Below are 16,631 nucleotides of genomic sequence, written 5' to 3' on the forward strand. Positions count from 1 at the left end.
TGATTTGGATGAATATGAATTTATCCACATTAAAACCACAACTTTTCCCCCACCCACACATTGTAGTAAGTCTTTTTTGCTCATTTGCAAAACTTTGTTAATGAGAGAGCTTAGTGTTATTTATAAACAGCTCTTACCATGTATAGTGTTAACACCAATCCTTGAGACACTTGACTTTACACTCTTCCCTGTTCAGCTTTGGGCCTTTTTTTCCCTTTTAAGACCTAGCTCAGGTCTGTGTGCTCTCACGTCATCAGTAGTTACTATCTCTTTTGCTCTTTTAGTATTTAAATTGTACTGTTTTGTAAAAGGTAATAAGATTCTAAATTATATACTGTAAAGTACTGTTTATAATCTTGTGTGTGACACACAGATAAGTACCCACAGAGTGCTTACAGTCTAGCTACTGGGAGAAAGAGAAATGTATTTTTTTTCCTAGTGGAAATAAACCATTATGAGCAATAAAAGCAAAGGCTCCAAGAGGGGAAATTACCATTGGTTAAGAAAATTAAGAAAAGCTTCATGGAAAGGGTAATGTTTGAAATTGTTTTTTGAAATCTGCATAAGATTTGAATGCTGATTAATTCTTACATCTGTCTGGTCATTTGTCTCTTTCAGTCTCTAAATTCCATCCAGATCTTTGACATTTTATCTAACTCCATGCATTATTCTTTCTAGCACTCTACTTTTAATCAGTGACTTAATGCTAATGCTTTAAGAAATGCTTAAGAAAACTTGAGGCCATTTCAAAGTGTTAACCTCATTACCTCCTTACTCCATGACCCCGCTGCCTGCCACACACAGAAACTTTCCCATTCTCTTAGTCAGGCTTAATAGCTCTTTGCTCTTTCAATGTCAAAGTTTGGGTTATCTCCCTTATTCAAGGTCAGCCTCTGCACTTGTGCTTTTGGTCTCATCCCCTCACCTTTGGACCTTATTTTTTTTAGTTTTCTTTCCATTTTTACCTATGTTTGCAGCATCTTCGTTTTTTATCAGTTTACATAGTCAGCTCCCCTTTGATCCTGATCCTGCATGTATCTCCCAGTTTTTCTCCCTTCTCTGTCATATTTGAGCTTTGCAAGAGCATATACAGTGATCTCCATTTCCATATTTCTGTTAATTTCTTTGCCTACTCAAATCTGGCTTTCATCTCCTACTTTTATTGAAACTGTTACTATTAAGGTCACCTTCATTTTATTGACACAATGCCCAATTGCCAAATCCGATATAGTAAAAAAAAAACCTGTAAAATCATTTGTGGTATTTGAGGAAATTTGAACACTGATTATTTACTATCAAGGAATTAATTAGTAATGATTACTGTTTTAGTTAGAATAGTATTTTAGAGATAGATGGTAAATACTGAACAGACATGGACATGGTACACTATGTCTGGGATTTGCTCTAAAATACTTGAAGTGGATTATAAATAAGATTTTTAATGTGTTAATGATTGAAACCGGGTGATGGGTATGTGGGATTCATTATGAGTCTCTCGATCTTTATATTTGTCTAAAGTTTCCTTTATATGTGTTTTTTTAATAAGTGAAAAAAAGTGGAAAATAACTGAGTAATATCAAGGAGAAATTACTATTTAAGTATAGATAAGTATGGCATGCAACACAACCGGCTTTAATAATAATAATAAGAGGTGGTTAAGCTCATTTTCACCACTGAACGAATTGAGGTGTTGACAGTAGAAGTGGAAGTGTGATGCCTGGCATGGAGCAGATGCTGAATAAGTATCTGTTGACTGAATAAGCTAGTGCGAGCTCAGTGCTGGATTGTATAGACAGCTAGTTGGACAACTTTAAAGGCTGTATCTTTAGAAAAACCCGGTAGTTACCAGTCACTCCATTTGTTTTCATAAATAATGACAAATACCTGCATGGCATTTAACACATACCAGGCACTGACCTAAGCATATCACATAGATTTACTTTCTGACCTTTGCAGTAGCCTCATGAAAGAGGTGTTGTTACTTTTCCCATTGTATAGATGAAAAAACAGAGACATCAGTAATTGACCTAAGATCACGCAGCAGCAGGTAAAATAACAAAGCTGTGATTTATATCAAGCAGTCATGTTCCAGAGTTGTATCTTTAATCAATACTGTACAGCCTCTCTTACAGTAACTCTTATCAGACTAATGTTGTTTGTCTACAAGAATGATTTTATGGAAAATTGGACTTGTCTAAGATATATTTAGGTATTCTGATTTTGTGTGTCTCTTTATGTCTCTTAATTCAGTATTTGGTTTTTGTTGAATTAAATTATTCCTGGCCATTGTGACTTTGTTCTTTCTGTTGGCTAACCTGTCTGGAGAAGGAAATGTATACTCTGTTGAGGTGATTTGCTCAAAGACTGTGGTTGTAACTTGGCATGATAACTTGGAAAAATGGCTGAGTACAAGATACTAGATTAGATAGTTTAGCAGAGGGCTAGATTGGAGCACAGGTGGAAGTGAGTGGAAAGTCAGATTCAATTAATCTTTTTACTATTGATAAAACCAGTATAACTGAATAATTTTAATAAAATTGGTAAATGTAGGGCGTGTTTTGTAGATTGAATGCAGGTGAAAGACAAAAAGTCTTTTATCTGAAGAGATTTCTCAATTTTCTTTTGTTAGAAGATGACCCAAGAGGAGCTTGGCAGGCTCTGAAGAACATTTCCCTTTGCATAATGAACTATCTGTAGAAACCTGGAAGACACCTTTAGCCGCTAGGACACTGTTCTCGTTTTAAGTCAACAGTCTCATATTTGAGTGGTTTTGTTTCTGATTTGAATATTCCTTCTCACAGTCGGATTGTCTCAGGGAGGTTTACATGTTCATATTCTTTACTTAGATGTGGATGTTTGTTTTGAAAACAAAACTTTTTCACAGAAAAAGTTAGTCTAAAGTGAATTTGATTTCCTTTTTCACTTCTGCATTCCTTTATGTTTCCTTTCTTATATGGACTAGTTAACTCACTAAATTTTTCAGTGTTGTGTATTCTAAAGAGAAATAACCTGGTTTACTCCCAAATCATTCATCATCTCAAAAATTTTTGGAGGAAACTTTTAATATCAACAAAAATTTTGTCCCTAACTTTGATACACTTGTTACTTTAAATTAAAATCTTCATAAAAGTATTCCATAATTCATGCTTCTTAAAGACTCCACCAGCCTTGATTATCAGTTGCTTAGTGATCCTGAACTCTACTGTATTTCACTTAGTCCACAGAATTGCTTACATTCTCTTTTCTTTCAGTAAAGCTTTATTGCTGAGTAATAAAGTATAGTGCACGAACTTGAACACCTAGGCTTGAATTTGCTACCTTGTTTTGTAGTTAGAGTACCTTAAAAAAAAAAAAGAAAAATCCCTGGATGGTCTGCTATAAGTATTTCAGATTTTTATGTGATTAGTCTTAAGAAAAATGAAGTGCTACCTCTGTTTTCTTTATCTGTACTGTCAGATTTTGGCATTGTGGTAGCACTTGCACATTTTTAGTTTTAGCAGTGAAAAGTCCATGGCAAGTAGTAATTTGAGAGTCTACCACAAATTTGAATCATTTAGTAGCTGATATGTAGAAGACAGTTATATCAGCTGGTGAGAAAACCTATCTAGGCATTTAGCAAAAATTCTTGGATCTTTCTCAGAATATTAGAGCAAAAGATATGGAAAAATATGCAAGGAACTTGGGGAACAATACAGAATGTACTAGCATCTGCCTAAAAGACATCTCGAAAGATGTAGTAGATAAAACAGAAGCAAAAATAACCAGTGCATTAGTAGGAGGAAATTTTCTTCATCTGGAAAATCGTATCTTCTGATTGGAAAAGCATTCTGATACTTGGGAAGTTTAGATGAAAAGAAGTCTATATTTGGTGTTAACCTCTTTGGTAATTTTAGAAGTGCAAAAGCAGAAAAGAAAACCCTAGAAGCTGCTCGACAGGGAAAAGTTTGGCCTCAAAAGAATGAGAGTCTGCTGACATTGGAATTCTTAGCAGCAGCAATAGGCATTAGAAAACAATAGGGCAGTTGATTCAAAGTTCTGAGTTCCTAAATCCAGAATTTGATATCAACCAAATGATTAGTCAGGTGAGAGATCAAATTAAAGACATTTCCAGAAATTAAAGAACTTGCAAAATTTACCTTTCATGAGTTCTTGAATATGCACCCAGAAAAGTGAAATAGAAGTTAGAGAAAAAAGAAAGGAACAAGATCCAAGAAACTAAATCTCTAAGACACCAGTGAAAATCCCAGGATAACAGCTCTGCCAGGGGGCCTGGAAAGCAGGTGGTTCAAATTAGAGCAAGAAGCCACAACTGTCTGTGGAAGACATCATCAAGAAGAAAGTAAAAGCCATTACATAAATTGTATGCTGGAATTTCTGAGTGTTAAGATAAAAAGCAAGTCAATAAGGAAAAAAGAAAAGCAGAGACTGTGGTTGCAGTGTGCAGTATTACATTCTTGGTGATAAACCAGATTGAGCTCTGGAGCAGCCGCAAATAAGTCTTTTGACTAATTGGTCCTGAAAGTAAAAGAAGACTCTTGAATATGCTTGATTTTGTGAAAATACCATATTTTGGGGAGAGTTGGTGGTGGGGAGTGATACAGTGCTGAAGAAAAGGGCAACTAGCATATTCAAGCACAACGTATCATAGAAATAGATAAAAGGAAAGCTTGAAGAATGTAGTGTAATGAATTAGGGTTGGATTTGATTTACAGAACAATGGAAATCACTGAGAGCCACATCTTTTGAATAAGGTATGTTACTGACATACACAGTATACTTAGGTTAAAAGGAAAAAAGAATATGACTTTAAAAATTAATTATTTTTAATTGGAGGATAATTACCTTATAGTGTTGTGTTGGTTTCTGCCATACATCAACATGAAACAGCAATAGGTATATGTATGTCCTCTCCCTCTTGAACCTCCCTCCTGAGAGTATGACTGAGAGTATGACTTATAAGCCAAGTTATTACTAACTTAGAAAACTTGAATATGTGTTATCTGACCTATTAAATGTATGCTTTTTCATTAACTTATTGCATATTTTGATTTGGATCACAGTGTAAATAAACCAAAAGGAGAAAAAACAATAGCAATACAAACACCTTCAGCAGGAAAACCAGTTGGAGAACATCTTAGAAATATGTTTTTTGGTTTTTATCTACCTGCAGTGTGGAAATACTGTCATTATTCCCTTTTCTCCACACTTGGCCCAAGAGTACAGGTTGAGTTGAGGAACAGAAATATTTAGTATCTCTTAGCCCAGTATTCCATGTTAACTCTTCTGGTGGAACTAACAAGGAAAAGAAATTATAAAGTATTTTAAGAAATCCCTTTATCCAGCTTTTACCATCAAGCTTTTCAGGTTAAGCAGTTTTACTTAACTCTCTGGGTCTTTATTTCTCATCAGAGTTTTTCATTTCCAAGGTTTCTTCCAGCTGTTTGCATTACATGGCTTTTCTATGACAGATTTTCTTCTGAAACTCAGTGAGCTCTGAAAATTCTAAGAATGTTTTTTTTGGATTAAGTGTGTAGCTTCTTTTGTGACATCTTTGGACAGTATTCATTTGCCTTGTGAATTTTGATGTCGTGGATCATTTTTGACCGTGTCTTTTATGTAAAGTAGAAGTTACTGTTACATAGCGTTCACATTTTGAAGGAGCATTCTAGAAGAAAGGAAGGAAACCGTTTCCAGTATTAGTAATGAAAAAGCTGAAGTCACTTACAGTCCCTATACATGTTAAAAGAATAACAAGGCAATTTTATAAACAGTCTTATTCCAGTACGTTCTACACCTTGGATGAAACAGACAAATTCCTTGAAAAATGAATACAGGCAGACCTCTTCATTGTATTTCACGTTATCATGCTTGCAATATTGCATACTTTTTCATTGTTATATTTGTTATGGTGATTGTGATCAGTGATCTTTGATATTTCTGTTATGACTTGCCAAAGGCTCAGATAATAGCACTTTTTAGCAGTAAAGTATCTGTAGTGTTTTTTACATAATGCTATTGCATACTTAATAGAATACAGAATAGTGTAAACATATTCATAACTTTTATATATGCTTTGGAAAACCAAAAAAATCATGTGACTTGCTCTTTTTGCAATAGTCTAGAACCAAATCTGTGATATCTTCAAGGTATACCTGTTCCTAAAACTGACACAAAAGGGAATAGAAAATCTTAATAGCATTATATCTATTAATGAAGTTGAATTTTGTCCCACAAGGAAATCTCCAGGGCCAAGATGGCTTTATTGGTAAATTCTAGCCAACATTTAATGGGGGGGTGGGGGGGTGGTACAGGAGCCAGTCATAATCTAGAATCCTTCAGAAAATAGAAGCTAGCATTACACCAATAGCAATACCAAAGGTGAAGCACAAGCTGGAATCAAGATTGCCGGGAGAAATATCAATAACCTCAGATATGCAGATGACACCACCCTTATGGCAGCAAGTGAAGAACTGAAGAGCCTTTTGATGAAAGTGAAAGCGGAGAGTAAAAAAGTTGGCTTAAAGTTCAACATTCAGAAAACTAAGATCATGTGATCCAGTCCCATCACTTCATGGCAAATAGATGGGAAAACAGTGGAAACGGTGACTGACTTTTATTTTTCTGGGCTCCAAAATCACTGCAGATGGTGATTGCAGCCATGAAATTAAAAGACGTACTCCTTGGAAGGAAAGTTATGACCAACATTGACAGCATATTAAAAAGCAGAGATATTACTTTGTCAACAAAGGTTTGTCTAGTCAAGGCTATAGTTTTTCCAGTAGTCATGTATGATGTGAGAATTGGACTATAAAGAAAGTTGAGTGCCAAAGAATTGATGAGCCTTTGAACTGTGGTGTTGGAGAAGACTCTTGAGAGTCCCTTGGACTGCAAGGAGATCCAACCAGTCTATCCTAAAGGAAATCAGTCCTAAGTGTTCATTGGAAGGACTGATTTTGAAGCTGAAACTCCAATACTTTGGCCACCTGATGGGAAGAGCTGACTCATTTGAAAAGACCCTGGTGTTGGGAAGGATTGAAGGCAGGAGGAGAAGGGTACAACAGAAGCTGAGATGTTTAGATGGCATCAACGACTCATTGGACATGAGTTTGGGTAGACTCCAGGAGTTGGTGATGGACAGGGAGGCCTGGCGTGCTGTGGTTCATGGGGTCGCAAAGAGTCGGACACCACTGAATGACTGAACTGAACTGAATACCAAAGATGCTATAGAAAACTATAGACCTGTATTCACCATGAACATAGATGCAAAAATCCTTAAATATTTTTAAATCACATAAATAATGTGTAAAAAGGACAGTAAAGCATGATCAAGTGGAGTTTATCCCAGGAGTATGATTTTAACTTAAAAAAAGAAAATGTGATTCACTATATTGACATAATAAAAGAGGAAAAAAATCACAATAGGTTTAGCAGAGTATTTGTTTGAAGAGTTCAGTACCCATTAATGATAAATACTTTTGGTAAATTAAGAACAGAAAGGAATTTTCTCAACCTGATAAAGGGCACCTACCAAAAAAAAAAAAAACTACAGCTAGCGTCATACTTATTTAATGATAAAGGACTGAATGCTTTCCATGTAAGATTGGGGGGAAAAAGCAGTTTTTCATTCTAATTGTAGTCAAACTTGTACTAGAAGTTCTAGCCAGTACTTTTAAGTCCAGAAGAAGAAATAAAATATAAAAGTGAAAGTTGCCCAGTCATGTTGGACTCTTTATGACCCTGTGGGCTATACAGTCCATAGAATTCTCCAGGCCAGAATGTTGTAGTGGGTAGCCTTTCCCTTCTCCAGGGGATCTTCCCAATCCAAGGATCAAGCCTCGGTCTCATGCATTGCAGGCAGATTCTTTACCAGCAGAGCCACAAGGGAAGCCCGAAATAAAATGTATTCAGATTGAAAAGGCAGGAGTAAAATTGTCTTTATTCTTAGATGACATGGTTGTGTTTGTAGTAAATCCTGTTACCAGAAATAAGTGAGTTTAGCAAGATTGTAGGCTACAAGGATGGTATTCAAAAACCAGTGGAATTTCTATATAATAGCAGTGAGCAATTGAAAAGAATGAAATTAATAAGAATACTATTTATAGTAGAATAAAAACATTGGGATATTCAAGTGTAAATTAACCAACTAGATGTTAAGATCTGTAGATTGAACTATGAAACATCACTGAGAGGAAACTTAAAAAGACCTAAATAAATGGAGGGAGGTACCATATTCCTAGATTGGAAGACTTTGATACTCTCAAGGTATTGGTTTGACTCAGATTGATCTGTAGAGTTAAGACAATCTCAGTCAAATTTTCAAGCAGGGTTTTAATGCTGGTGCTAAACCGCTTCAGTCGTGTCTGACTCTGTGCGACCCCATAGATGGCAGCCCACCAGGCTCCCCCATCCCTGGGATTCTCCAGGCAAGAACACTGGAGTGGGTTGCCATTTTTTAAATAAAAACTACCAAATAATTATTAATTCTATATAGAAAAATCACAGGTCTTAGAAGAGCCAGCACAGTTTTGGAAAGACAAGAAAGTGTGAGGACAGTGTCCCCTGATTTAGAGACTTACTATGAAACATAAAGCTGTGGTGTTCACATAAGATAGATAAGCACATCTAGAGTGTATGTTTTTATTCACTTGATTTTTAAAAACATTTTTAATTGGATATTTTACATGTAACATTTTGTGAATTTAAGGTGCAACTTGTTGATTTATATAGTAATTGGTTTTTGACAAAAACATCAAAGATACCATTGTAAGGGGAGCCTTTTAAACAAATAGCTGAAATGAAAGTTTACCCTTAACTTACATACAGAAAACATTTGGTCATAAGTTTAAACCATAAAAGCTACAACTGTGGAACTTCTAGAAGAAAACATCAGCCAAAGTCTTCTTATTATAGGCAGAGATTTTTAGTTGATCTGCGAAACATGAATCATTAAAGAAAAAAAAGGATCTCATCAAAATTGAAAGTTTTTGCTCTTTAAAGGCAGTTTATAAGCAGCATATAAAGCTGTCTTTGTAAAAAGTAAGATACTTGAAATACCTCCACCTGACAAAGGACTTGCACCAATCAGTCTAAAAAGAGAATCACACAACTTTTAAAAGACAACCAGACAGTGAAGAATCCGCCTGCAGTGCAGGAGACCCAGGTCAGTCCCTGGGTTGGGAAGATCCCCTGGAAAAGGGAATGGTTACCCACTCCAGTATTCTCGCCTGGAGAATTTCATGGATGGAGGCCTGGCAGGCTCATGGGGTTGCAGAGTCAGACATGACTGAGCAACTAACATTTTCCCTTTCACATTTAAAGAGATAAAGGACTTGAAGTCATGTAGCAAATGAAGATATATGAGTTGCCAATAATCACGTGGAAAAGATCCTCAAGATCATTAATCCTCAGAGAAATGCAGGTTAAAACTACAATCACATACTTCTGCCATCCACCAGAATGGCTCAACTTAAAAAGGCTCGTAATACCATGATCTGGCAAGGAGATAGAGAGAGCCCTTGGAATTCTCAGGTAGTGCTGGTGGGAGTGTCAAACGGCACACCCACTTTGGAAAACTTCTTAACAGTTTCTGAAAATCAGACCCTATGATCCACCAATTCCAGGAAAACATTTGTTTACACAAATGTTAAGTATAATATTCTTAGAAGCTTTATTCCTAATAGTTTCAGATAGGAAATAATAGGAATGTCTATTAAAAGATGAATGCTTAAACTGATTGGGAAGTATTCATACAATGGAATATATATACTACTCTGCTGTAAAAAAAGAAGAAACTACTGACATATGAACCAACCCGATTAATGTCAGAAACTTGATGAGAAAAAGAAGACGTCAAAAACTTAATGAGAAAAAGAAGAGTACGTACGTTTGATTCCATTTACATGAAATTCTAGACAGAATTTAGTTTCAGAAAGCAAATCAGTGGTTGCCTAGAGTTGTGATGGGGAGGTAAGTGGGGTTTGTTTGTGATTGATTGAAAGGGACCCAAGGAAACATTTGGAATGACAGACCTTTGCTTTTTGTCTTGATTGCAGCGCTTCTTCCATAGACGTATACATTTGTCAAACCCTGTAGAACTATATGATGATGTGTTGTGGGAATATCATTTATTTCCCAAAGTTGGTTTAAAATTTCTTTTTAACATTTCATTTACAACTTGATAATCCTTTTGTTGGTGCTGATGTCTTGTTTTTGTATATTTGATAATTAATATTTTTAAGTTGGCTTCACTCATAGCTCAGTCTGTAAAGAATCTGCCTGCAATGCAGGAAACCCAGGTTTGATTCCTGGGTCGGGAAGATCCCCTAGAGGAGGAAATGGCAACCTAGTCCAGTTCTCTTTCTTGGAGAATTCCATGGACAGAGGAGCCTGGCAGGCTACAGTTCATGGGGTCACAAGAGTCGGACACGACTTAGCAACTAAACCACCACCACCACCATTTTAAAGTGTGTAATAATTTAATCTAGAAACAGCAAAAGCGCATATTTCATCTTGCTTTAGAAAATCGTGATATACCCCCTAAAATCTAAATATTTTAAAAGTGGTTGAAAGTTTTTCACTTGTAAGAAAAAGACACAGTACAAATGTCCATATTTCATAATATACTTTTTTGATTCTCTTTCAATATTAATAGGGAGTTTTCTTTGTTTTGTTTCATTGTCAAACTGTTCTGTGCAGAACATAAATATTAGACTGTTAGTCTATAGAAAAGGTCAGTATAAAATTAGGTGTGTATTTTGAAGCTGATTCAGTTCAGTTCAGTTGCTTGGTTGTGTCCGACTCTGTGACCCTATGGACTGCAGCACACCAGGCTTCCCTGTCCATCACCAACTCCCGGAGCTTACTCAGACTCATGTCCGTTGAGTCAGTGATGCCATCCAACCATCTCATCCTCTCTTGTCCCCTTCTCCCGCCTTCAATCTTTCTCAGCATCAGGTCTTTTCAAATGAGTCAGTTCCTTGCATCAGGTGGCCAAAGTATTGGAGTTGGAGCTTCATCATCAGTCCTTCCAATGAATTTTCAGGACTGATTTCCTTTAGGATGGACTCGTTGGATCTCCTTGCAGTCCAAGGGACTATCAGTATTCTTTTCCAGCACAACAGTTTGAAAACATCAATTCTTCGGTGCTCAGCTTTCTTTATAGTCAGTCTGTGGAGCTGCTTATGAAGGTTTTTATATGTGATGGTCTCTTCTGCGCCCCCTGGTGGTTTTGATTTCTTATTTGGGATAACATTGGAAATACAGTCATTACTTTTGTTGAATTTTACAGAAGACTTAAAAACTTTTAAACTAGTCTTTACTTTGAAAACCTACCCAATAGCTTCTGTTTACAATAGTGTAAGGCTTTAATCATATGATACTCTTTACAATAATTACTTAAAAAAAAAAAAGACAGGGTTTTTTTTTGTTTTTTTGTTTTTGACAGTAACAGCCTAGTTAATAATGAGGGGAAAAATTATTAGGCAATACCACAGAAATAAAATTCTACAAACAAGGCCTACCTAAGAGGATGCTAAATTTAGATCAGAGTTTGAGGAGAAAATAGGATGTTTGAATAGTCTCAGAGTACTCCTCCCTCTATTTTTCGATGAAAAGGAAAGATAGTAGACTTACAGTGGAGAAGTCTGACAGAAACCCCTTTGGCCACCCTTGACAATGATGAAGTGAGAAGGGCACATTATTTCTACGGTATTCTTGCCCCAAATGCATTCTAATCATAAAATAAAACATCAGCAACTCATGCTGGAGGACATTATACAAAATACTGGATCAAAAGTTTCAAAGGCAAGATAAAAATTGAATTGTCACAAATTGGAGGAGACTTAAGGAAAAATAACCAAGAAGTTGCAAAAAAATAAAGTCTCAGTTATCACACACCCAGCTTCTTCTGATGTTAACATTTCACAGACTTGAAATGCAATTATTGTTATCAAAATCAAGAAATTAATTATTGTTACAACATTGTAAGCTCTATCAGTTCAGTTCAGTTGCTCGGTCGTGTCCAACTCTTTGCAACCTCACGAATCGGAGCACGCCAGGCCTCCCTGTCCATCACCAGCTCTCAGAGTTCACTCAGACTCATGTCCATCGAGTCAGTGATGCCATCCAGCCATCTCATCCTCTGTCATCCCCTTCTCCTGCCCCTAATCCCTCCCAGCGTCAGAGTCTTTTCCAACGAGTCAGCTCTTCGCATGAGGTGGCCAGAGTACTGGAGCTTCAGCTTTAGCATCATTCCTTCCAAAGAAATCCCAGGGTTGATCTCCTTCAGAATGGACTGGTTGGATCTCCTTGCAGTCCAAGGGACTCTCAAGAGTCTTCTCCAACACCACAGTTCAAAAGCATCAGTTCTTCAGCGCTCAGCATTCTTCACAGTCCAACTCTCACTTCCATACATGACCACTGAACCATAGCCTTGACTAGACAGACCTTTGTTGGCAAAGTAATGTCTCTGCTTTTGAATATGCTATCTAGGTTGGTCATAACTTTTCTTCCAAGGAGCAAGCATCTTTTAATTTCATGGCTGCAGTCACTGTCTGCAGTGATTTTGGAGCCCAAAAAAATAAAGTCTGACATTGTTTCCACTGTTTCCCCATCTATTTCCCATGAATGAGGGGACCAGATGCCATAATCTTCGTTTTCTGAATGTTGAGCTTTAAGCCAACTTTTTCACTCTCTCTTTCACTTTTAAGAGGCTTTTTAGCTCCTCTTCACTTTCTGCCATATCTGAGGATATTGATGTTTCTCCCGGCAATCTTGATTCCAGCTTGTGCTTCTTTCAGCCCAGCGTTTCTCATGATGTACTCTGCATAGAAGTTAAATAAGCAGGGTGACAATGTACAGCCTTGACATACTCCTTTTCCGATTTGGAACCAATCTGTTATTCCATGTCCAGTTCTAACTGTTGCTTCCTGACCTGCATATCGGTTTCTCAAGAGGCAGGTCTCTCAGAATTTTCCCATCTCTCTCAGAATTTTCCACAGTTTATTGTGATCCACACAGTCAAAGGCTTTGGCATAGTCAGTGACGCAGAGATAGATGTTTTTCTGGAACTCTCTTGCTTTTTCGATGATCCAGTGGATGTTGGCAATTTGATGTCTGGTTCCTCTGCTTTTTCTAAAACCAGCTTGAACCATCAGGAAGTTCACGGTTCACATATTGCTGAAGCCTGGCTTGGAGAATTTTGAGCATTACTTTACTAGCGTGTGAGATGAGTGCAATTGTGCGGTAGTTTGAGCATTTTTTGGCATCACCTTTCTTTGGGATTGGAATGAAAATTGACCTTTTCCAGTCCTGTGGTCACTGCTGAGTTTTCCAAATTTGCTGGCATATTGAGTGCAGCACTTTCACAGCATCATCTTCCAGGATTTGAAACAGCTCAACTGGAATTCCATCACCTCCAATAGCTTTATTCGTAGTGATGCTTTCTAAGGCCCACTTGACTTCACATTCTAGGATGTCTGGCTCTAGGTGAGTGATCACACCATCATGATTATCTTGGTTGTGAAGATCTTTTTTGTGCAGTTCTTCTGTGTATTCTTGCCACCCCTTCTTAATATCTTCTGCTTCTGTTAGGTCTGTACCATTTCTGTCCTTTATCAAGCCCATCTTTGCATGAAATGTTCCCTTGGTGTCTCTAATTTTCTTGAAGAGATCTCTAGTCTTTCCCATTCTGTTGTTTTCCTCTATTTCTTTGCATTTATCGCTGTAAGCACTATATTTTAGTGGGGATAAAAGGTGACTTTTCCAAGATTCTGTTCAGGATACCACCTCACATTTAGTTGTTTCTTTGAAAATACTATTATTGCTGGAAGGATTTGATAGACTTACTTTGTTTTTACATCATAAACCAATAGGTAGTAAATTATTTATAAAGTGACTGTTAGATTTTTTGAAGGAATAGTTTTTTGTTCTCTTTTACTATTACACAAATTTTGGAAATTGGCTAAAATTTGAGGAAAGCTTGTTTTTCTACCATTCTGCTTTTCCTCAAAACTACCTAACAGTCGAGTAGCAACTTTGTGTCTGTGTGTGCGTGCGTGTGCGTGTGTGTGTGTTTAGTAATAACAGTGCTTGAAGGCCTACATCTCTTTGCTACTGTTGGGAATCTCTTATATTCTTTTTTCTAAATGAGAAAAAATATATATATAATAAATTTTTGATGTTTCTTTATCTGAGATGATGAATAGATAGGCAACTTTCTATATATATTATATATTCTTTAGTGTTATTATGTCCAATTAGAAATACTTATTTAAACTTAGAGTAGCATCATAAGATCTATGAAAGCAACTTCTTAATTATTTTATATGTTAATACTAATAAGATTCTTGAAATCACTTTAAATAAGTAACCATCTAGATTGTACCTTTGTTCCTGAGTATATTCAAGGATGCATTGATCTGGGTAAGGTTTCAATCATTTAATTTGGTTGTTTTCTGTGTTAACATTCCAGAGTGATAGCTATATTTTAGAAACTCAGACTAAAAGATCTGTTTTTAATATCTTGATTTTTAGAGGCATACGTATATGTATGATTATAAGATTATCTGTTTTAATACTTTGTATAGTATAGTTTAAATTGAATATGTAGGAACTTTCAACTACTAGAAAAGATAGTCCCTCCCAGAGGTATCCTTACAAAACGTGGAGAAATAGCGTGAGTCTCAAGTTGAGACTTGGCAAAACATGAAAAACAGTGTCTCTGAGTCACAAGATGAGTCAAAAGGGTGAGGTTTGTTTGTTTTTCCTTGTTCATCTGTTCTAAAGGGAGTGTGATTCCAAGTAGCTGAAAAAAATCTTCGATGAAAGATGGTGCCAAAAGTTGGAATTCTTTATATTTAGAAGTACAGATCTGAAACATTCAGTGGTGTTGCCAGGATGGATTTGATCTGTGCCTAATTTTTAGGAGATTGGTAATAACTGTAAATAAAAAGTAACCTTTAAAAATATTTAACTTTTATGAAAGTTTTTCCTTAAAATTTAATTAAAAATTAAAAGGTGCTGGGTTTCATTTGTTCATACTTGCGAAGAGTGATCTTTAGACGAATATTCAAGAAGCTGGCAGCATTGGAGGGAGACTTTGAATATTGAACTGTATTCAAACCTTGTTCAGATTTTGAACCATGAACTGTTAGAAATAAATTAAAATTTTAAAACAAAAATGAAAATCAGAGTGCCTGGTGTACATAGCAGAGATTGATTTAGTCTGCCTGATATGAACCACCTGACTTTCATGATCAGCTTAGCATTGTCAATCCTGTAATATCTTGGTACTCAGCATACAGTTGGTTGTATGTTATGGCGGGTGCACACAGGCAAAGAGGTAACGGAAAAATTTCATGATATATTTTCTTTGCTATAGGAAGTTATTCCATAGTACGTTCAATTCTAAATTAAACTGAAAATTAAACTATTGGATAACTGCTGAATTTCTTCTTGTAGTTATCATACAATCATTTGGTAAATCGTGCTGCCTCTTTTTGTTTGCTTTTAGTTGATGCTGATGAAATTAAAAGGCTAGGAAAGAGATTTAAGAAGCTCGATTTGGACAATTCTGGCTCTCTGAGTGTGGAAGAGTTCATGTCTCTACCTGAGTTACAACAGAATCCCCTAGTACAGCGAGTAATAGACATATTCGACACCGATGGGAATGGGGAAGTAGACTTCAAAGGTAAGAAAGTAGTTTTAGTTAAACTGCAAGTTAGGCAATCTATCAGTAGCATTTCTTTGTGCAAAAATGTCTGAAAAGTTGATTTTTTTCTTGAATGTCCTTGAGTACTGGTTTTCTTATAATAATAGATTGTTAAAACTCAAAAAGTCTGTGATATATGAACTTTAATAAACTAGTAAGACCTTGTACTTTTTGGAACATAAATGATCAAAATACCATACCCTTTTAGGTAATCTAAAAAATGGGATTTAGTATTTCTTTTGTTGTTAGAAAATTTCAGAGAAACTTAAAATATTAGAAGCCACATTTTTTAAAAACTGTTTTTTAAAAGAATGAGACTTTAACAATAAGTCAGCAATTTTAAAAAAAGCTGAAGTCAGAAGGATAGGAGTAGTATCATAGACGGGATTAATTTAGTTAATCTAGATTTTACAAAGACAGTAGTGCTTTTGCTAATGTCAGCCATTTGGTTCTGCACTTTAAATAAACCTTTCATTTCATCAGGAAGTCAAAGAGTTTTTGTTATTTTTATTTGAAGAATTGAATTGTCCAAGTGAAGGGCTCTAAACTGGTTGTGATTTAGTGTTCAGCAGCAGTGAAGAAAAATGACCATTTGTTATGAAACTTCGAACAGTTTATGTAAATGGTTCTGAATTTTGGAACCAGAAATCTCCCAATTTTTTCTGCCAAACAATGTAAATATTTTTTTAAAGCCCTCTTGTATAGTCATATTCTAAGAATATAGAGTTAAATAGCTTAAAGAATATGTTTTTTGAGTGTTATACTCTGTAGCAACTAATTTTTAATAATAATAAAAAATTTGTTCAAGTTGATTTGATTTTAGAGAGTTCCAGGTTCAAATTATATATAGAACCTTGTTTGTTGAACTTTCAGATTTGGCTTTTTCCGTTGTAAATGCCACTAGTAATATTTTCTTTTGGAA

At 35.9% G+C, this 16,631-nt stretch overlaps 1 protein-coding gene across 1 annotated transcript in view; it reads left to right on the plus strand.

The window, feature by feature from the left end:
• Nucleotides 1-16,631, plus strand: part of PPP3R1 (protein phosphatase 3 regulatory subunit B, alpha) — a 65,249-nt gene that overhangs the window by 40,466 nt on the left and 8,152 nt on the right. Inside the window, exon 3 of the mRNA XM_068971504.1 lies at nucleotides 15,512-15,688. Within this exon, the coding sequence (XP_068827605.1) occupies nucleotides 15,512-15,688 (177 nt within the window). The remainder of the gene's footprint in view (nucleotides 1-15,511; nucleotides 15,689-16,631) is intronic.

The sequence above is a fragment of the Capricornis sumatraensis genome, chromosome 1 (genome assembly GCF_032405125.1).
Source record: "Capricornis sumatraensis isolate serow.1 chromosome 1, serow.2, whole genome shotgun sequence".
NCBI lineage: Eukaryota > Metazoa > Chordata > Mammalia > Artiodactyla > Bovidae > Capricornis > Capricornis sumatraensis.